General features: G+C 39.5%; 4 protein-coding genes across 8 annotated transcripts; 3 read left to right on the top strand and 1 right to left on the bottom strand.

Annotated features, from left to right (window-relative positions):
• The first annotated feature begins 889 nt into the window (after positions 1 to 889).
• LOC121881254 (tripartite motif-containing protein 16-like) lies at positions 890 to 12,654 on the top strand. Of its 2 annotated transcripts, XM_042388950.1 has the most exons (2): positions 890 to 1,483; positions 11,397 to 12,654. In XM_042388950.1, exons 1-2 carry the CDS (start codon positions 1,007 to 1,009, stop codon positions 12,591 to 12,593), a joined length of 1,674 nt encoding a protein of 557 aa, XP_042244884.1. In that variant the 5' UTR covers positions 890 to 1,006; the 3' UTR covers positions 12,594 to 12,654. The 2 variants fall into 2 exon arrangements, with proteins under 2 accessions (XP_042244884.1, XP_042244883.1); XM_042388949.1 differs by lacking the exon at positions 890 to 1,483 and having other exon boundaries at positions 10,835 to 12,654.
• On the top strand, positions 5,040 to 6,785 carry LOC121881257 (tripartite motif-containing protein 16-like). Its single transcript, XM_042388952.1, has one exon. The coding sequence runs from the start codon at positions 5,040 to 5,042 to the stop codon at positions 6,711 to 6,713; it is 1,674 nt and encodes a 557-aa protein (XP_042244886.1). The 3' UTR covers positions 6,714 to 6,785.
• On the bottom strand, positions 9,330 to 14,397 carry dtd2 (D-aminoacyl-tRNA deacylase 2). 4 transcript variants are annotated; one of them, XM_042388955.1, is made up of 4 exons: positions 14,341 to 14,397; positions 14,065 to 14,257; positions 9,872 to 9,941; positions 9,330 to 9,752 (listed from the first exon to the last, which is right to left on the bottom strand). In XM_042388955.1, the coding sequence occupies exons 2-4, from the start codon at positions 14,164 to 14,166 to the stop codon at positions 9,421 to 9,423; spliced, it is 504 nt and encodes a 167-aa protein (XP_042244889.1). In that variant the 5' UTR covers positions 14,167 to 14,257; positions 14,341 to 14,397; the 3' UTR covers positions 9,330 to 9,420. The 4 variants fall into 4 exon arrangements, with proteins under 4 accessions (XP_042244889.1, XP_042244887.1, XP_042244888.1 ...); XM_042388953.1 differs by having other exon boundaries at positions 14,065 to 14,201; positions 14,332 to 14,381; XM_042388954.1 differs by having other exon boundaries at positions 14,065 to 14,201; positions 14,341 to 14,375.
• Positions 14,398 to 15,062: 665 nt separating this feature from the next.
• Positions 15,063 to 21,189, top strand: nubpl (nucleotide binding protein-like). Its single transcript, XM_042388570.1, has 11 exons — positions 15,063 to 15,244; positions 16,683 to 16,827; positions 17,203 to 17,237; positions 17,971 to 18,061; positions 18,230 to 18,269; positions 18,394 to 18,484; positions 18,584 to 18,677; positions 19,664 to 19,749; positions 20,042 to 20,162; positions 20,561 to 20,643; positions 20,824 to 21,189. Exons 1-11 carry the CDS (start codon positions 15,116 to 15,118, stop codon positions 20,884 to 20,886), a joined length of 978 nt encoding a protein of 325 aa, XP_042244504.1. The 5' UTR covers positions 15,063 to 15,115; the 3' UTR covers positions 20,887 to 21,189.
• Positions 21,190 to 21,811: the final 622 nt, after the last annotated feature.

The raw sequence follows: 21,811 nt of genomic DNA, 5'->3' as shown, positions 1-21,811 counted from the left end.
TTTTAATTACAAATGGATCCAACAGATATATAATCTCCAGAGACTGATGGTAGATATTTAGACATTATTAAAGATTCTGTCACACAAACACAGTTGTTTTCACTTATTCTAATTACATTTAATCATAGTAGGAAAAATGCAGGTGTTACTAATAACATTAACGATGGTTTGTTCTATTCAAGTATTCCAGTCATGACATTCTATATCATTTTGATATTGTTTTTTTATTATTTACACCTGTGCTTTTCCTAATGTGACATGTCAAACTGTCTTCCAGGAACAAGGCCGATGTGTGACACAAATTCAAAGCTTCATGTCTCAGAACTCCATCAGATGTGTGTAAGGTCCGTTGGTGTCGAGCTTCAGCACTTGTCTGTTTCCATACGTCCCGTGTTTCACCGTCACCTCGGCTCCGGTCCCGGCTGAAGCGGCGGCTGCCGTCATCTCCTTCTCGCACAGAGAGACGAAGGTGCTGTAGAGCCGCAGTCCGTAATGTGAATCATTTTCTTCACAATGATCAATAAAGATTTAATACTGTACTGATAGGATGAAAATAAAACGCTGGAGTGTGATGTCTGTTGATTAATCAAATGTAAAAGACAAAAGTACATCCACTTTCTAGATTCATCAATTCATACTAATCAACAAATGAGGCATCACCAAACCCTGACATGTCAACAAGTATTTTACAACTAAATGTAAAAATGTTTTCAGATGGTGAGCAGCTTTTAACTGAGACTTCACTGTAAATGAGGAAACACGCTTTTCATTCACAGTGCTGCTCCTCGTCCTGATAACTCCTCCCTGTTCTTTCTAACACAACAAGCTCCACTCTGTGCTCATATTTCCTTGTTCCCTCCCCTTCAGATCTACAGATTGAGGATGGGTCTAACCAACATGTCAGGCTGCATTCACTGCAGAAACACATGTTGTTCAGATCAGAGCTCAAACCTGTTCAACTTCTCTGGAAGTGAATCTCAGACAGTCGTTGCTACCGAGAGCTGAAATGGCGGAGAAAGGAATTCAACTGGACCGAGAAACAATCAGCTGTTCGATCTGTCTGGATCTACTGAAGGATCCGGTGACTATTCCCTGTGGACACAGCTACTGCATGAACTGTATTAAAATCTTCTGGGATGGAAATTATCAGAGGAAGATCTACAGCTGCCCTCAGTGCAGACAGACCTTCACACCGAGGCCTGTCCTGATGAAAAACACCATGTTAGCAGCTTTAGTGGAGCAGCTGAAGAAGACTGGACTCCAAGCTGCTCCTGCTGATCATTGCTATGCTGGACCTGAAGATGTGGCCTGTGATGTCTGCACTGGGAGGAAGCTGAAAGCCCTCAAGTCCTGTCTGGTGTGTCTCGTTTCTTACTGTGAGAAACATCTTCAGCCTCACTTTGAATCAAGTAAATTTAAAAAACACAAGCTGGTCGACCCCTCAGAGAAGCTCCAGGAGAACATCTGCTCTCGTCATGATGAGGTGATGAAGACGTTCTGCCATACTGATCAGCAGAGTATCTGTTATCTCTGCCCTGACACAGTCTCAGCTGCAGCAGAAAGGACTGAGAGGCAGAGAAAGATCGAGGTGAGTCGACAACAAATCCAGCAGAGAATCCAGGACAGAGAGAAAGATGTGAAGCTGCTTCAACAGGAGGTGGAGGCCGTCAGTCGCTCTGCTGATAAAGCAGTGGAGGACAGTGAGAAGATCTTCACTGAGCTGATCCGTCTCATCCAGAAAAGAAGCTCTGATGTGAAGCAGCAGATCAGATCCCAGCAGGAAACTGAAGTGAGTCGAGTCAAAGAGCTTCAGGAGAAGCTGGAGCAGGAGATCACTGAGCTGAAGAGGAAAGACGCTGAACTGAAGCAGCTCTCACACACAGAGGATCACAACCAGTTTCTACACAACTACCCCTCACTGTCACAACTCAGTGAACCTACAGACTCATCCAGCATCAATATCCGTCCTCTGAGATACTTTGAGGATGTGACAGCAGCTGTGTCAGAGCTCAGAGATCAACTACAGGACATCCTGAGGGAGAAATGGACAAACATCTCACTGACAGTGACTGAAGAGGACGTTTTAGTGTCAGAACCAGAACCCAAGACCAGAGCTGAGTTCTTAAAATATTCACGTGAAATCACACTGGATACAAACACAGCACACATGAAGCTGTTATTATCTGATGGGAACAGAAAAGCAGAGCTAATGAGACAACAACAGTCATATTCTCCTCATCCAGACAGATTCACTAGATATTTGCAGGTCCTGAGTAGAGAGAGTCTGACTGGACGTTGTTACTGGGAGGTGGAGAGGAGAGGGAGAGTAGTTTATGTAGCAGTCGCATACAAGAATATCAGCAGAGATGGACGCTTGCATGAATGTGCACTTGGATTCAATGACAAATCTTGGGCTTTATATTGTGACTCTAACAGTTATACATTTTTGTTCAAAAGTATCTCAACTTCCGTCTCAGGTCCTGGTTCCTCCAGAGTAGGAGTGTACCTGGATCACAGAGCAGGTATTCTGTCCTTCTACAGAGTCTCTGAAACCATGACTCTCCTCCACAGAGTCCAGACCACATTCACTCAGCCTCTCTATGCTGGACTTCGGCTTTGTTATGATGGAGACACAGCTGAGTTGTGTAAACTCAAATAGACAGAAGTCATTTCAGACTTCATGTGTCAGATTCTGTTGTAATTCTTCATGTTTTTGTCTCCATTGTTTCTGAGAGTTCGTTGCTGTGGTGTTTCTGAACTGCACAGAGATCAGCTGTCAATCAAACTGGGATTATCAACACTTTTTTTTCTTTTCATTTGTTGTTCTGTTGATGTTTTGAGTTTCTTTAAATGTCACTTTTTGCTGTGTGTTTTTATCCATGGAGGCTATCGCTGCTCATGATGACGTCTTTTACCTTCACTAGGTAGATATTTTGTTCTCATCACTTTGTAAATTCATAAAGAAATGTACAATCAAACTGTAATTATCATGATAATAATCATTTATTATGTTCTTGTACATAGCTGACATTCTGGGTTAAACTAACTGATTGTGTGGATGAAGTGAATCTGTACATGAAATCATTGAACAAGAGTCATTTAACAGACTTTACTGATTGGATGTGTGAACAATCTGAAGATTTAAATATTCGATAAAGATGTTTTTTTTTTTCAACAGTGAGCAAAGTATTTTCTTCTGTCTTCATCTCAGGATCTCATTCAAAGCTTCTGGAGAAAATGTGAAACTAAAATGAGAGTTTATTTAAGGCAGTTTTCCTCCTGAAACACCACAAAGTACAGAGTTTTTTTAAAGAATGTACAATAAAGCAGATGTCGGGTCAATCCATATCTCTGACTGGCTGTTCCTTCATGTGATCAATCATGTGATCAGTTGAGTAAAAGTGACTTTTACATGTTGCTGTGAGTAGGATTATGTCACTTGATAAAATTATTTAATTTTAATTCAATTTATTATTAAATTAAATTTAATTATTGCTCACACTCAGTCAGAAACTCTTTCACTCCGAAGTTTGTACTTGAGAGTTTTCTTAAGTGTCGTTCAGAGAAGTTTGATGAAGACGAATCTCCATCAAGTCCAGTCATAAAATAATTAAATTATAAACTGAACATATAATTATTCATCATCTGGTCACATGAATTTCTATGCCGGTCACTCAGATATCAAGCAGTCAGAGAAATCACAGCCTGCAGCATCAAATCTCACATTCACAAGTTCTGTTTACAACCTGAAAGCTGATGTGAATAATATTTGCAGACTGGAAACTCTTCTCTCCCATCTTTCCCATGTGACCTGAATGCAGCGTCAGTGTTATAGGATGTGACTTCTGTCAACAAACTGACACAGTGTGATATTACATATATTAAAATCTGTCTTTACTGATATTGTTTGAAGTTGCCAAAGGCTCAGTGGAGTTTTTACATGTCTTCCTGCAGTGAACATCACAGCAGGTCAACAACTGAAATGTGAAAACTGATGCAGGACACAAGAGGGCGCCTTCATCCTGCTAACCAGGGATGTAGTGGAGGTTAAAGCTTGTTTTGTTGCTTTGTTTTAATCTTTTCCAGCACAGTAGCTTATTTTGATTTTATATTTTTGCATGCTGTTAATATTTAATGTATTAATTGTTTTTGGTATTTTACTTTAATTTTCACCTTTAGAAAATATTAAATCCTGTATAATTTTATAATATGTTGCTTTTCCTCATTTGATTCCTTTCACTTTCCTTTTGGTTTTGGTTTATGGTAAACAATCCTGTCTGTGTTTAGAGGAATCATCTCTGACAGCCCAACCTTTACACACACTTGAGGATTGCATCTTTTAAATAACAAATAAAAAAGAAATTAAAGCCTTTATTATTGATTATTATTAAAGTCTTTATTGGTGGTTTGTATTATGATCCTCACTGACTGGAGGTTTGACTTTAGTTTTCACTGCGTTCTGGTTTATTTTGCAGTAATTTTAGTTTGTGTTAACAGCTACTGAAGCTCAAGTTGAACACGGTGTGTTTGAAGCAGCTTTTATTTCACCTTGATGCTTTAATGTGAATCATTTTCTTCACAATGATCAATAAAGATTTCATACTGTACTGATAGGATGAAAATAAAACGCTGGAGTGTGATGTCTGTTGATTAATCAAATGTAAAAGACAAAAGTACATCCACTTTCTAGATTCATCAATTCATACTAATCAACAAATGAGGTATCACCAAACCCTGACATGTCAACAAGTATTTTACAACTAAATGTAAAAATGTTTTCAGATGGTGAGCAGCTTTTAACTGAGACTTCACTGTAAATGAGGAAACACAGTTTTAATTCACAGTGCTGCTCCTCGTCCTGATAACTCCTCCCTGTTCTGTCAAACACAACAAGCTCCACTCTGTGCTCATATTTCCTTGTTCCCTCCCCTTCAGATATACAGGTTATAGATGGGTGTAACCAACATGTGATGAGCTGTAAAACCTGTTCAACTTCTCAGGAAGTGAAACTCAGACAATCGTTGCCACTGAGAGCTGAAATGGCGCAGAAAGGAGATCAGCTGGACCAAGAAACAATCAGCTGTTCGATCTGTCTGGATCTACTGAAGGATCCGGTGACTATTCCCTGTGGACACAGCTACTGCATGAGCTGTATTAAAGGCTTCTGGGATGGAGAGGATCAGAGGAAGATCTACAGCTGCCCTCAGTGTAGACAGACCTTCACTCCGAGGCCTGTCCTGGTGAAAAGCACCATGTTAGCAGCTTTAGTGGAGCAGCTGAAGAAGACTGGACTCCAAGCTGCTCCTGCTGATCACTGCTATGCTGGACCTGAAGATGTGGCCTGTGATGTCTGCACTGGGAGGAAGCTGAAAGCCCTCAAGTCCTGTCTGCAGTGTCTCGTTTCTTACTGTGAGAAACACCTTCAGCCTCACTTTGAATCAAGTAAATTTAAAAAACACAAGCTGGTCAACCCCTCAGAGAAGCTCCAGGAGAACATCTGCTCTCGTCATGATGAGGTGATGAAGATGTTCTGCCGTACTGATCAGCAGAGTATCTGTTATCTCTGCTCTGTGGATGAACATAAAGGCCACGACACAGTCTCAGCTACAGCAGAAAGGACTGAGAGGCAGAGAGAGCTCCAGGTGAGTCGACAACAAATCCAGCAGAGAATCCAGGACAGAGAGAAAGATGTGAAGCTGCTTCAACAGGAGGTGGAGGCCGTCAGTCGCTCTGCTGATAAAGCAGTGGAGGACAGTGAGAAGATCTTCACTGAGCTGATCCGTCTCATCCAGAAAAGAAGCTCTGATGTGAAGCAGCAGATCAGATCCCAGCAGGAAACTGAAGTGAGTCGAGTCAAAGAGCTTCAGGAGAAGCTGGAGCAGGAGATCACTGAGCTGAAGAGGAAAGACGCTGAACTGAAGCAGCTCTCACACACAGAGGATCACAACCAGTTTCTACACAACTACCCCTCACTGTCACAACTCAGTGCATCTACAGACTCATCCAGCATCAATATCCGTCCTCTGAGATACTTTGAGGATGTGACAGCAGCTGTGTCAGAGCTCAGAGATCAACTACAGGACATCCTGAGGGAGAAATGGGCAAACATCTCACTGACAGTGACTGAAGTGGATGTTTTACTGTCAGAACCAGAACCCAAGACCAGAGCTGAGTTCTTAAAATATTTATGTGAAATCACACTGGATCCAAACACAGCGAACAAGAAGCTGTTATTATCTGATGGGAACAGAAAAGCAGAGCTAACGAGACAACAACAGTCTTATTCTAGTCACCCAGACAGATTCACTAGATATTTGCAGGTCCTGAGTAGAGAGAGTCTGACTGGACGTTGTTACTGGGAGGTGGAGAGGAGAGGTAGAGAAGTTTATGTAGCAGTCACATACAAGAATATCAGCAGAGATGGACGCTTGCATGAATGTGTATTTGGATTCAATGACAAATCTTGGATGTTATATTGTAAGAATAACAGTTATGCATTTTTGTTCAACAACATCAAAACTCCCGTCTCAGGTCCTGGTTCCTCCAGAGTAGGAGTGTACCTGGATCACAGAGCAGGTATTCTGTCCTTCTACAGTGTCTCTGAAACCATGACTCTCCTCCACAGAGTCCAGACCACATTCACTCAGCCTCTCTATGCTGGACTTGGTCTTTTAGATATTGGAGTCACAGCTGAGTTGTGTAAACTGAAATAGACAGAAGTCATTTCAGACTTCATGTGTCAGATTCTGTTGTAATTCTTCATGTTTTTGTCTCCATTGTTTCTGAGAGCTCGTTGCTGTGGTGTTTCTGAACTGCACAGAGATCAGCTGTCAATCAAACTGGGATTATTAACACTTTTTTTCTTTTCATTTGTTGTTCTGTTGATATTTTCAGTTTCTTTAAATGTCACTTTTTGCTGTGTGTTTTTATCCATGGAGGCTATCACTGCTCATGATGACGCCCTATACCTTCACTAGGTAGATATTTTGTTCTCATCACTTTGTAAATACATAAAGAAATGTACAATCAAACTGTAATTATCATGATAATAATCATTTATTATGTTCTTGTACATGGCTGACATTCTGGGTTAAACTAACTGATTGTGTGGATGAAGTGAATCTGTGCATGAAATCATTGAACAAGAGTCATTTAACAGACTTTACTGATTGGATGTGTGAACAATCTGAAGCTTTACGTAATCAATAGAGATGTTTTTTGTCAACAGTGAGCAAAGTATTTTCGTCTGTCTTCATCTCAGGATCTCATTCAAAGCTTCTGGAGAAAATGTGAAACTAAAATGAGAGTTTATTTGAGGCAGTTTTCCTCCTGAAACACTACAAAGTACAAGATTTTTTTAAAGAATGTACAATAAAGCAGATGTCGGGTCAATCCATATCTCTGACTGGCTGTTCCTTCATGTGATCAATCATGTGATCAGTAAAAGTGACTTTTCTACGTTGATGTGAGGATCACTGCGATGTGAGGACTTGATAAAAGTGTCTTATTGCTCACACTCAGCCAGAAACTCTTTCACGCTGAAGTTTGTACTTGAGAGTTTTCTTATGTCGTTCAGAGATGTTTGATGACGACGAGTTTGTAAATTTTAAATCCAGACTTGATTAAAACTTCTTGTGACTCATATTTGAACAACAGAGAAATCACAGCCTGCAGCATCAAATCTCACATTCACAAGTTCTGTTTACAACCTGAAAGCTGATGTGAATAATATTTGCAGACTGGAAACTCTTCTCTCCCATCTTTCCCATGTGACCTGAATGCAGCGTCAGTGTTACAGGGTGTGACTTCTGTCAACAAACTGACACACTGTGATATTACATATATTAAACTGATATTGTTTGAAGCTGCCAAAGGCTCAGTGGAGTTTTTACATGTCTTCCTGCAGTGAACATCACAGCAGGTCAACAACTGAAATCTGAAAACTGATGCATGACACAAGAGGGCGCCTTCATCCTGCTAACCAGGGATGTAGTGGAGGTTAAGTGCTTTAAGTCATTAGTTAGTTAGTCAGTTAGTTAATTAGTCAGATTGTGGAAACGTCTTTGGCTTCACCACAGTGTTAAAAACAACACAGAACAGCTGATGAGGAAAAAACAGCATCAATGAACAACATGATTTAAAAATAAATATATAAATAAATACAGTGAAAATGAAATAAAATGGTAGACGACTTGATGTTTGTGAAATCCTGAGCAGGATATGCATTCAGCACTCTAACTGCATTTAGAGGAAAGTACTCGCTGTACACAGTTTTTGGTGGCTCTCACTTGTCTATAGCGTCTCCTTGAGGGTACAAACTCAAAGTGCAAAGAGTCGGAAGGATCATTTATAATCTGCAAATCTTTGCTCTTTACATTTATTTCATGTTCCTCTCTTGGTTGCATCTAGAGCTTCACTTTAATTTTACCAGCTCCGTTTACTATTCACTGTTATTTCAGTTTGTTTGTGACGGTCAGATTTACAGACGATATGAGCAAGTTGAAAAGTAAAATACTTTCCTCAACTCAAACTAACTGAGACTGAGTGCTGTTCACTTCCAGCTCCTAAAACACAGCTGTGCGCCTCCTGCTGGCTTGGAGGAGACATGAAATGGTTAACTGTTACTGTTTTGTGCACCTCCTGCATTAAAAATATATGAGTTTAAAATAATCACAAGAAGATTTATATTTCCTTGAACTTAAAAGCCTGAGAGTTATAACACAAGCTAGATTTGCTAAAAGTGTATAACTGGTTTTCCACATTAACCAACAGGTAAATTCTTAAACACAAGCTGTATTGGAGTCTAAAGGTCTTGGATCCAAATAAATACATAAATAAAACACATAGTTCTACATTATTTCTATGGATCATGGTTGCTGCCTGCTGTTGGGTCTCTGTAAATTAAAGAGTACAGTCTAGACCTGCTCTGTGTGAACTGACCTGAGATAACTTCTGTTGTTATTTGGTGTTATATAAATAAAATTGACTTGACTTGATATTAAAGCGTTGTCTTGGTAACCCAAAACTCAAATCTTAAATCTATACAAGCAGACTTATATTATAAAGAAACAGTGATATATTTCAAACTTACAAAATATAGTTTTTAATTACAAATGGATCCAACAGATATATAATCTCCAGAGACTGATGGTAGATGTTTAGACATTATTAAAGATTCTGTCACACACACACAGTTGTTTTCACTTATTCTAATTACATTTTATCATAGTAGGAAAAATGCAGGTGTTACTAATAACATTAACGATGGCTTTGTTCTATTCAAGTATTCCAGTAATGACATTTTATATCATTTTGATATTGTTTTTTAATTATTTACACCTGTGCTTTTCCTAATGTGACATGTCAAACTGTCTTCCAGGAACAAGGCTGATGTGTGACACAAATTCAAAGCTTCATGTCTCAGAACTCCATCAGATGTGTGTAAGGTCCGTTGGTGTCGAGCTTCAGCACTTGTCTGTTTCCATACGTCCCGTGTTTCACCGTCACCTCGGCTCCGGTCCCGGCTGAAGCGGCGGCTGCCGTCATCTCCTTCTCGCACAGAGAGATGAAGGCGCTGTAGAGCCGCAGTCCGTCCTCTTTGCCGATGTTGTTGTGGTACTGCATGGCCTTGCCTTTGGCCTTCCCGCCCAGCGTGGCCTGAGGGACGATCAGCAGGCTGCCGGGAAGCTCCAACACCGAAACCATCTTCCCCGAGTCGGACTCACACAGCCGCAGGTTCAACAGTGTGGACACTGAACGACAGAGACACACAAAGGAAGGATGCTTTACCTTTACATCTCATACTGAGTGGATTTACAATGAGTGCAAAGAAGGAAAACATCTGTATCAAAAGGTTAAAAAGGTCACTGACCCATCTTGGGCAGTATGTCGTCTGTCGCTCCTTTAAAGAAGCAGACGTAGATCACCATTCCTCTGTCGATCTGAGAGCAGAAACACAACAACATCAGTAAAAGCAACAGGATCTCTTTCAATTCTTGGTCCAGTTCTGTTACATATACACACTTTCAGACATGTGGCTCATTGATGTGTTTCTAATAGTTTCTGGACAACAACGGAGGAATCAGATATATCAGGCTTTAGATACACACACAATACTTGTTAGTAGATCAATTCATTGCTGGTTTGAGTCTTTCATGATGATATACTGATAGAAGGAAAAATATATCTTTTAATTTTAAAAAAATGAAATTGAAGCCTTTATTGGTGATTATTAATAAAGTCTTTATTGGTGGTTTGGATTATGATCCTCACTGACTGGAGCTTTGACTTTAGTTTTCACTGCGTTCTGGTTTATTTTGCAGTAATTTTAGTTTGTGTTAACAGCTACTGAAGTTCAAGTTGAACACGGTGTGTTTGAAGCAGCTTTTATTTCACCTTGATGCTTTAATGTGAATCATTTTCTTCACAATGATCAATAAAGATTTAATACTGTACTGATAGGATGAAAATAAAACGCTGGAGTGTGATGTCTGTTGATTAATCAAATGTAAAAGACAAAAGTACATCCACTTTCTAGATTCATCAATTCATACTGATCAACAAATGAGGCATCACCAAACCCTGACATGTCAACAAGTATTTTAAAACTAAATGGTAAAATGTTTTCAGATGGTGAGCAGCTTTTAACTGAGACTTCACTGTAAATGAGGAAACAGTTTTAATTCACAGTGCTGCTCCTCGTCCTGATAACTCCTCCCTGTTCTGTCAACACAACAAGCTCCACTCTGTGCTCATATTTCCTTGTTCCCTCCCCTTCAGATCTACAGTTTGATGATGGGTCTAACCAACATGTCAGGCTGCATTCACTGCAGGAACACATGTTGTTCAGATCAGAGCTCAAACTTCTTTCAGTTTCTAAGAAAGTGAAACTCAGACAGTCGTTGCCACTGAGAGCTGAAATGGCGGAGAAAGGAGATCAGCTGGACCGAGAAACAATCAGCTGTTCGATCTGTCTGGATCTACTGAAGGATCCGGTGACTATTCCCTGTGGACACAGTTACTGCATGAGCTGTATTAAAGGCTTCTGGGATGGAGAGGATCAGAGGAAGATCTACAGCTGCCCTCAGTGCAGACAGACCTTCACACCGAGGCCTGTCCTGGTGAAAAGCACCATGTTAGCAGCTTTAGTGGAGCAGCTGAAGAAGACTGGACTCCAAGCTGCTCCTGCTGATCACTACTATGCTGGACCTGAAGATGTGGCCTGTGATGTCTGCACTGGGAGGAAGCTGAAAGCCCTCAAGTCCTGTCTGCAGTGTCTCGTTTCTTACTGTGACAAACACCTCCAGCCTCACTTTGAATCAACTAAATTTAAAAAGCACAAGCTGGTCGACCCCTCAGAGAAGCTCCAGGAGAACATCTGCTCTCATCATGATGAGGTGATGAAGATGTTCTGCCGTACTGATCAGCAGAGTATCTGTTATCTCTGCTCTGTGGATGAACATAAAGGCCACGACACAGTCTCAGCTGCAGCAGAAAGGACTGAGAGGCAGAGAGAGCTCGAGGTGAGTCGACAAAACATCCAGCAGAGAATCCAGGACAGAGAGAAAGATGTGAAGCTGCTTCAACAGGAGGTGGAGGCCGTCAGTCGCTCTGCTGATAAAGCAGTGGAGGACAGTGAGAAGATCTTCACTGAGCTGATCCGTCTCATCCAGAAAAGAAGCTCTGATGTGAAGCAGCAGATCAGATCCCAGCAGGAAACTGAAGTGAGTCGAGTCAAAGAGCTTCAGGAGAAGCTGGAGCAGGAGATCACTGAGCTGAAGAGGGAAGACGCTGAACTGAAGCAGCTCTCACACACAGAGGATCACAACCAGTTTCTATACAACTACCCCTCACTGTCACAACTCAGTGCATCTACAGACTCATCCAGCATCAATATCCGTCCTCTGAGATACTTTGAGGATGTGACAGCAGCTGTGTCAGAGCTCAGAGATCAACTACAGGACATCCTGAGGGAGAAATGGACAAACATCTCACTGACAGTGACTGAAGTGGACGTTTTATTGCCACAACCAGAACCCAAGACCAGAGCTGAGTTCTTAAAATATTCACGTGAAATCACTCTGGATCCAAACACAGCAAACACACAGCTGTTACTATCTGATGGGAACAGAAAAGCAGAGCTAACGAGACAACAACAGTCTTATTCTAGTCACCCAGACAGATTCACTGTATGTGGTGAGGTCCTGAGTAGAGAGAGTCTGACTGGACGTTGTTACTGGGAGGTGGAGAGGAGAGGGGGAGCAGTTGGTGTAGCAGTCGCATACAAGAATATCAGCAGAGCAGGAGGCTTGCATGAATGTGTATTTGGGCTCAATGACAAATCTTGGATGTTACATTGTGGCACTTACAGTTATACGTTTTGGTTCAACATTGTTTCAACTTCCGTCTCAGGTCCTGGTTCCTCCAGAGTAGGAGTGTACCTGGATCACAGAGCAGGTATTCTGTCCTTCTACAGCATCTCTGAAACCATGACTCTCCTCCACAGAGTCCAGACCACATTCACTCAGCCTCTCTATGCTGGACTTCGGCCTTATAATTATGGAGACACAGCTGAGTTGTGTAAACTCAAATAGACAGAAGTCATTTCAGACTTCATGTGTCAGATTCTGTTGTAATTCTTCATGTTTTTGTCTCCATTGTTTCTGAGAGCTCGTTGCTGTGGTGTTTCTGAACTGCACAGAGATCAGCTGTCAATCAAACTGGGATTATCAACACTTTTTTTCTTTTCATTTGTTGTTCTGTTGATGTTTTGAGTTTCTTTAAATGTCACTTTTTGCTGTGTGTTTTTATCCATGGAGGCTATCACTGCTCATGATGTAAAGTTTAAATTCAGACTTGATTAAAACTTCTTGTGACTCATATTTGAACAACAGAGAAATCACAGCCTGCAGCATCAAATCTCACATTCACAAGTTCTGTTTACAACCTGAAAGCTGATGTGAATAATATTTGCAGACTGGAAACTCTTCTCTCCCATCTTTCCCATGTGACCTGAATGCAGCGTCAGTGTTACAGGGTGTGACTTCTGTCAACAAACTGACACAGTGTGATATTACATATATTAAACTGATATTGTTTGAAGCTGCCAAAGGCTCAGTGGAGTTTTTACATGTCTTCCTGCAGTGAACATCACAGCCGGTCAGCAACTGAAATGTGAAAACTGATGCACGACACAAGAGGGCGCCTTCATCCTGCTAACCAGGGATGTAGTGGAGGTTAAAGCTCCTCCACTCAGTCTGTCTGCAGTTTTAGTCAAAAACATGTTTTTAGACCGATTAAAAAACACCATGATAATAAGAATACATCCTGTCATTCATCATGGTAAATGGTGTCAAAGTGCTATAAGTCATTAGTTAGTTAGTTAGTTAGTTAGGTAGTTAGTCAGATTGTAGATACGTCTTTGGCTTCACCACATAGCGTTAAAAACAACACAGGACAGCTGATGAGGACAAACAGCGTCAACAAACAACATGATTTAAAAATAAATAAATAATCTAATAATCTGTTTGGCTTTTGACGTCTTATAAAAAGCAGTGTGTAGTCGGGGTCACATTTCACATGTCTATGAGTTGTTAACAGCTCCACCAAATAGTGATTTTTCCCTCTAAACTTCTCACATGATTTCATTTCAATAAATGTTCAAATGATCCAATATTATCCAATATAACCCCTAGGTTGGGAACCACTGGACTAAACTAGCTAACTGTATATAAAGTAGTGTAAACTAGCTCCACCTCCAGCAGCTACAACAGTAACATGCTGCTCTAACACTGATGCTTCACTATTAATAATCTAATGATGTCATATATAATAATATATCAGTCAGAGGGACCAAACCACTACTTTTACTGCAATACTTTAACTACATCACGCTCATAATACTTATGTACTTTTACTGCAATACTTTAACCGATCAGTTCTTGTATATTCTTGTATTTAAAGTACATAAAATTCACATAATAATCAGAAACCACATCATCATTATCAACATTATCCAGATACCACAGAGTGTAATGAGACATAGGGAGCTGAGCCTCCTCTCACCTGGACGTACTGCGCCTCTGACAGCTGCTCTGCGGGTTTCACCTGCAGTCTGGCCTGCAGACACTGCTGCAGCACCGTACGAGCCACCGGAGCGTCTGTCATCTCTGTCCGCAGCAACGTTTCCTGTTTCACACACGCTGTGCAGAAGAAGCCTGCTCAATAGCCACAATGTGCAGTGTTTTCAATCAGACGCCTATAACAATAACGAGGTGGACGTTAAGAAAATGTTGAGTGAATGAATGGCAAAAGAGAAACAGTAACACTCACACAACTCACTTCCGTCTTGCATCAACTACAGATGTTCAGTTCTGCTCGGGGCTGCGCGTCTTTTTCGCAGCCGCATTTCTCTCCTTTATTTCTGTTTTTACTCATTTATTTGTTATTTGGATGGACTTTGTTTTTTTTTAGAATATAACGCTATTAACATGGATACACAAAAGAACAACAAAATGATAGGAAAGGGGTTTTATTCATCACACACATGCGCCCCTTTTTAAATACATTTTTAGCATTTCATAAGTACATCACATTTTTGGGTATTCAAATCATACTTAAACACTAATGACATAAGAATATGTGTCTCCCCTAAGTCAGGTTCTACAGTTTCTACACGCACACATACACACATCCCAGCCCAACCTCCAATTCACCAAAACCAAAGCACAACACAAGTACATTACATTACAATATTTAAATACAAAGAAGAAGAAAAAACAACAACACTCAACCTCGACATTTAAATGAAAAAGAAAGAAAACAAAGACCTTAACCTGAAATCCACATCCTAACTGGAAGCAGTCCTTGTTACTCCAAAAAACACAAAATAAATATAGAGATAAAATAAAAATGTGTCTGTATCTATATATATAAACATAAACACATTTTTATTTCTTTATCTATCTACCTATCTATCTATCTATCTATCTATCTATCTATCTATCTATCTATCTATCTATCTATCTATCTATCTATCTATCATCAAAACAAATATGCGTCCATTGCGCAGTGTTGAGGCGCATCAAGGCAGCGAGCTGAGACAAACCAGCTAAACATGGCTCAGTTCTCATATAGCAAACTGTCTCATTTCCTGAGAATATCCGTTAATAAATGTTCAGTTTTACGAACAGGGACAATAATAAAACACGGACCTGCCTGCTGTGTTCAATTCGTACGTTGCCAGGTGAGATTAATGTCTGTTTCTCTGAATGCAACACAGCTCAATGGCAGTTTAAGCTAGCTAGCAGCTTCATGCTAACGTCAAGCTAGCTACGAAGGAAGAGCAAAACCGGAAATTATATTTGTATTTAAAATAAAAACGGTAATATATAAACAAAAATATAGATTCAACACATCGTTTAATGAGTAGATATTATTTGTACTTGATAACATGTTGTTCTTCTCTCATGTTATGTAAAATGTGTGTATTTTCGCTTTGATACGTTCATGTCTTTGAATACCATAACTCTTTTTTTAACCGTACAACCGGAAGTGGTTGTTGTATTCGTCCTAACTTGACTGGTATTAATAAAAGTCATATGTTATATTTAAACACAGATAGTGCAGCTCAAAGACTGTTACCAACCAGTAACTTGTTGTATAAATCTTACTAATAAGGTTTCGTTGAGCTGTTATTGTTATTTTTATTATTTTTTAATACCAAAACAGTGTAACAACAGCAATAATAATAGTAGTGCTACAGTAGAAGTAGTACTCAGTCTCTGAAGACTCCACTTTTTACCTGGCAAGCTTTATAAAAGGTTTATAAATTACAATAAATCACTTCATTTTGAGCCATTTTTAAAAAAATATTGTCCCAGCTTCTTAAATGTGAATATTTTCTGGTTTCTTTAGTCCTCTATGACAGTAAACTGAATATCTTTGGGTTATTTTAAGTTGCATCTTGGGCTTTGGGAAAGTATTCAACATTTTCTGACATTTTATACCAACAACTTATCAATTGACAGATTAATTGATAATGAAAACAATCGTTAGTTGCAGCCCTAATTTATAATAAGTTGGTAAATGGATTTTGTTCCAGATCTTCTGCAGACAAAACAAGAGTCAACACCAGTCTTACCAGAGACTTTGTTCTTATCAGTAGCCTTTAACTGATCTATAAATTATTAGTACATTTTTTGTTCATTATTGATAAAGCCAGGAGTTATAAACTCTTAATAAATGCTTAAGAGCCCAATCATCCCTGTGATTGGACTGAAAAATCTACAGTTTCTTACCAAACTCATTGTTAAATTCTGTAAAGTTAAAATTTTCTTTCCCACCAACAAACACACAGTGCTACTATTATATATCTGTGATGTTTTCTGAAATGTTTGGGACTACTGGTAAATACAGCATGAACAGGATCCATCAAGCTCAATTTGTTTTGGTAAAAATCATTGTATTGGGTCACTTTTTTTCTACCAAACGACATTTTTATGTGTGAAAAAGTCTTAAATTAGTTTTTTCTGGAACCTGCAGGAAGCCTCATGTTCACAGTAGATAATAAAGGAACAATAGTCTATCTGATGATAACAGTATCCAGGTTTTCCAGGAATAGAAACCAGCAACCTCCTTGACCTTTGTGTTATTTACATGTTGTTGTTGTTGTTGTGTCGCAGAGGTCAGGGGACAGTAAGGCGTTACAGGAGAGACAGAAGCAGCAGATGGCCAGAGGTCTTCCCAAACAGAAGCCGATCACAGGTGTCAAACAGGTCATTGTTGTGGCTTCGGGGAAAGGTGGTGTTGGCAAATCCACCACCGCAGGTATGAACTTCCTCTTGTAAACGAATTAATGTCTTGGAGTTAATTCCTTTCCAGTCCTTTGATATATTTCTGCAAATTGTCTGTTTTGTCCACACTGTTGTGTGATTTAGTTTTGCCTCTTTTTTCTGTGGTAAATGTGTTTTAAGAAGTGTTTGACTGATCTTGAAATTCTGGTCGGCACTGATGCTCAGTGTGTTTCCAGGCAACAGTCTACTGGAAACAAAACAGATAAACTGGCTTTTGTGATAATGAATGAAAATGAAATTAAGTTTAATCTGCCAGAGCAAATGTAGTGAGGAGCTAATCTACATCTCAACCAGATAGTTGTCTTTAGTTGAAGGTGTTTAATGTGTTGGTTTTTTTCTGTCTCTGCAGTGAATTTGGCTCTTGGACTGATGGCCAATGATCCAGTAAGGAATCTTCTTTCTCTCATGTCACATTTCTCCTTTTTGTTAGTTTAGTTTAGCTCAAAGCACCGCTGTAACTACGCACAGCTTCACAGTGTATAAAGAGACTCTTCCTGTAGTTTTGTTTTTCCTCTGTAACGTCATCTGAAAGGATCATTTCTCAGTCAGATGTGGACTTTCATCAAAGCTTTGTTTTGTTTCCTACACTGCACCACATCTGTAAAGTTTAAATTGAAATATTCTGTTATTTTTGGTCTTATTATGCATATTACACACCATTACCTTTACACTACCTGCGCTGCCACTACTACCATAAGTTTTATTGCTCTATAACTCACATTATACGTTTAATATGCACATAATAAAAACTATTTGTATGTATAAATGTGACTGTATATTCCTTGTAGAAAAAAATGTAGTTTTTCCTTTTTCAATGTGTTCTTTAATGCTACTTTTATGTAAGTTGTTCTATATTATTGCCAGTTTTGCTGTTTTATTCTATTGTAATTTAAAATATTTGTAAATAAATCGTCTGTGTGTGTGAGGGGGCTACAACTGAATTTCATTGTGCAATCCTGCGTTGGATAATTACAAATAAAATGAACCTTAAACCTTGAAATACAGATGTAAAAATTCTTGCAAAATAAAGTCTAGTCTGATGGGTTTTTTTTACATCAACTGCAGGTCTAATATCCTCTTCTTCTTCTTCTTCTTCTTCTGTTTCTTTCTCTCTCAGTCCAAGTCAGTCGGTCTGCTTGACGCCGACGTTTACGGTCCTTCAATTCCCAAACTGATGAACCTGAAGGGAAACCCGGAGCTCACTGACAGTACGGCACATTTTTAATCCTCCTCGCCCAAATTTCTAATTCTCATATATCCGTGTTTCAGTGGTTAATGTAGTGATCCTCCGAGAGAAGCTGTTATTAGCTGCTGATAGGTCTGATAAAACTTCTGTAACCGTGAAACTGCCCTGAACATTTTTCTCTTTCTTCCAGACAATCTGATGATCCCGCTCACCAACTACGGGATTCCCTGGTGAGTCCGTCTATCCAGAACATTAGATCACGTCTGTCTTATTCACCCATGAATTCTTTTGCTAATAATTCATATGCTGTGACCTCTGACCCCTCTTTTTTTTTTTTTTTAACTTCTCTCTCAGCATGTCGATGGGTTTCCTGGTGGAGGATGTGGCTCCCATCGTGTGGAGGGGGCTGATGGTGATGTCAGCGATAGAGAGACTGCTCAGACAGGTAAGACGTTCTCTAACTGCTAATTGGACATTTCTGGCGGAACGGTGGACAATAAAGTTAGATTGAAGTGTGTGTGTGTGTGTGTGTGTGTGTGTGTAGGTGGACTGGGGATCGTTGGACTATCTGGTTGTCGACATGCCTCCTGGGACAGGAGACGTCCAGCTGTCAATCACCCAGAACATCCCAGTAGCAGGTAAATCACACACAAACAAACACACCGACGCAGTGCTGCAGTATACTTGTTAGGGAACTCGTTAATATAATACAGGACATTTCTAATCCTTACATACCTCAACCTTAAATCTATTTCTAACCTTAAAGGACAGTTCCAGTATTTTTTTAACGTTGGTCTTTAAAGTCTCATAATCGTGGTCGTTCTGTTGATGAGTAATAAGTAACTCTCCACCTCTGTGGTCGAGACTGAAGAAATGAAACTCTGGCCAGTTGATGCAGCGAGCTACAACATCTAATTCAGGGAACTAATTTCTGTTTTCTATCATTTGGACTCAAACTCAAGCTCCGATATGCTTTGTTTTGCTAGAACTGCATCTCCTGAATCTCTGCAACGGAGGTGCAAAGTTATCAAGAGTCAGAATGGACACAACTGTGAATATAGAGCTGTAACAAGTCGATTAATTGATTGAGAGAAACTTAATCGCCATCTATTTTGACAATCGATTAATGGAGGGAGTCATTTTTTAAGAAAAAAATGTCCAAATTCTCTGATTCCAGCTTCTCAAATGTGAATACTTTCTGATTTCTTTAGTCCTCTGTGACAGTAAACTGAATGTCTTTGTGTTGTGAACTGTTTATTGGGACAAAATAAGACATTTGAGGTCATCAGTCTTCACTCTTTCTCTCTTAACTCTCTTTAAAGGAGTCTAAAAAAACGTCCTTACTGACCAAAAAATGTCCCCAAATTGGTACAATACAATTAAAACAGACAGACAGGTTAGTGATGTTAAATTTGGACTCACTCGGTTTCAGAAGTCTCTAATTCTTAAATCGCTTCAATTTACCATTACAGATGAACATGTGAGGCTCTTTGTTGCAGGGATGTTCAACTGTACTGGCTTTAATCTGTTTTTCAGGTCACATTCTGTTCTAACTTCAGAGGTAGTTAAAACTGCTCCGTCTCTGTTAAGTCCTTTCACGTGTCCGTGTGTTGTTGTCGTGCAGGTGCAGTAATCGTGTCGACGCCGCAGGACATCGCTCTGCTGGACGCTCGCAGAGGAGCGGAGATGTTCAAGAAAGTTCACGTGCCGGTAATTTCTGTGTTTGTGTGAGTGTATAACATAAGTAGAGTTCTTGTGAGTGAAATAAGCTACAGTAGTAGATCAGAAGATGATTTGGACTCGCCGATTTACGAGCTAACACAGACGATCAATTTCAGTCTACATCAGAAATAGACAAAATATTGCATCAAGTAGTTTTTAATTTAAAAAGCAATGACTGACAAGTAATTGTACTGTAATTGATCCTTTTTTAGATCAGATTGATTTATCTTCAGGATGAAGTTGCAGGAAGGTGAAAATGTTGTGTTATTTTATTCTGAAGGTGCTCGGTCTGGTGCAGAACATGAGCGTCTTCCAGTGTCCCAACTGTAACCATCAGACTCACATCTTCGGCTCTGATGGGGCCCGAAACCTGGCAGACACTCTGGGAGTCAAGTTATTAGGTGAAAGATTACAGCTGCTTATTTAAAGGAGACATATTCTACACATTTATATGCATGACTGACACTTAAAAACTCCTTATTTATCTTATACTGGACCTTTAATAGCTTTTAATAGCCGGTATGAACAGGAGGAAAACCTCTTTCACTGATCATATGGACACCTGACTGTTGTTTTAAGACTTGAAAAATTGTGAACCCGTCCTTTAAAGCTCCTCTAGTCAATATTTCAATATTAATAATGGATCAAATGACTACTTGGACAGTATGTGAAAGGTGTTGCTTGTAGCTTTCACCCGATTTTCTGATCTGTTTCTGGTTTAAAAAGTTAACGGCATACTTCCTGTTTAACAGAACAGCTGGATTAAGATATTTTGATGGATTACCCCTTTTCTCTCCAGGTGATGTTCCTCTGCATCTAAACATCAGAGAGATGTCAGACAGAGGACGGCCGGTGGTCGTCTCCTCCCCTGACAGCCCCGAGGTCTCTGTTCTATTTTATCCCTGATATCTACATTCTTCTTTGTTTTTTGTTTTAATAAAAAGACACATTACTTTCAGCTACATGTAATGATGTACTGAAGTGTTTGTTTGTTTGTTTACTTTGCTCTGTGTGTGTGTGTGTGTGTGTGTGTGTGTGTGTGTGTGTGTGCGCGCTCTCCAGGCCGAGGCGTACAAGAAGGTGGCGTCCGCTGTGGTCCAGAGACTAGAGGAGGTCAACACATGATTAACGGCTCCAACAGAAAGTCAGGACGTAGACTGGAAACATACATGAAGACGATCCACATGTGACATTACATGTTAAAACAGGCGCTTAGAAAACAAACAAACATACATATAAACACACGAAACACAAACAGAAACGCACAAACTTCTTTGCTGTCGTGACGCACAATAAGTTAAATCTAAAGCACTGCTATCAAAAGTACACACTGAGCATATACTGTGTATTTATACTGCAGTATTACTGAATAAATGTGATTCATTTAGTTATGTGATGATATTTAATAAAAAATAAGTTAAAAGTCTGTCTGATTATCTGAATCTTTTTAAAAACTCTGCATAACCAAAAGGATAAGAGTAAGATATGTAAGCGCATAAAGTGAAACTGCATTACAGTGACAGTGAGATGTTATATTGTAAATGTCTTTATTCAGACCTGATGGTAAAACATTTTCAAGAGATCGTTTGAGATGTTTGAATTAGGAAACACAGTCGCAGTTACAGAGAAATCAAATGTACAGTTGTTGCGGTTATTATTATTTGATCCAGATGGACAGAATAGTTTTTAAGAATTCTGGAAATATGTTCAAAACTATCTTAAAATTAAGAGTTTTTCAAAGATTGTCAGAAAAAACAGTTTGTGTCTCTGTGTGTGAGTCCTTGCAGTCAAGATAATCCTGGAAACGTCATGCAGTTTGAAAATTGTTGTTTTCCAGGTCTGGAAAGTCATGAGGAAAAATCATGCAGTGTTAGAACAGATGAAAGATCAACCCCTAATCTAATATCTTAAACATATGTGTATCTATTAAATATGTCAACTGGACCAGCACAGTTAAAACAGCGGAGTGAAGCATGTGTTTGTCTGCAGTTAAATATATTTTTATCTGGATGAAACAATGTTAAACTAGAACTGAGAAAGTAAAATTATG

Source organism: Thunnus maccoyii, chromosome 16 (assembly GCF_910596095.1).
Source record: "Thunnus maccoyii chromosome 16, fThuMac1.1, whole genome shotgun sequence".
In the NCBI taxonomy this organism is placed as follows: Eukaryota; Metazoa; Chordata; class Actinopteri; order Scombriformes; family Scombridae; genus Thunnus; species Thunnus maccoyii.
Note: the sequence above shows the minus strand (reverse complement) of the source record. Positions and strands in the feature narration are given on the sequence as shown.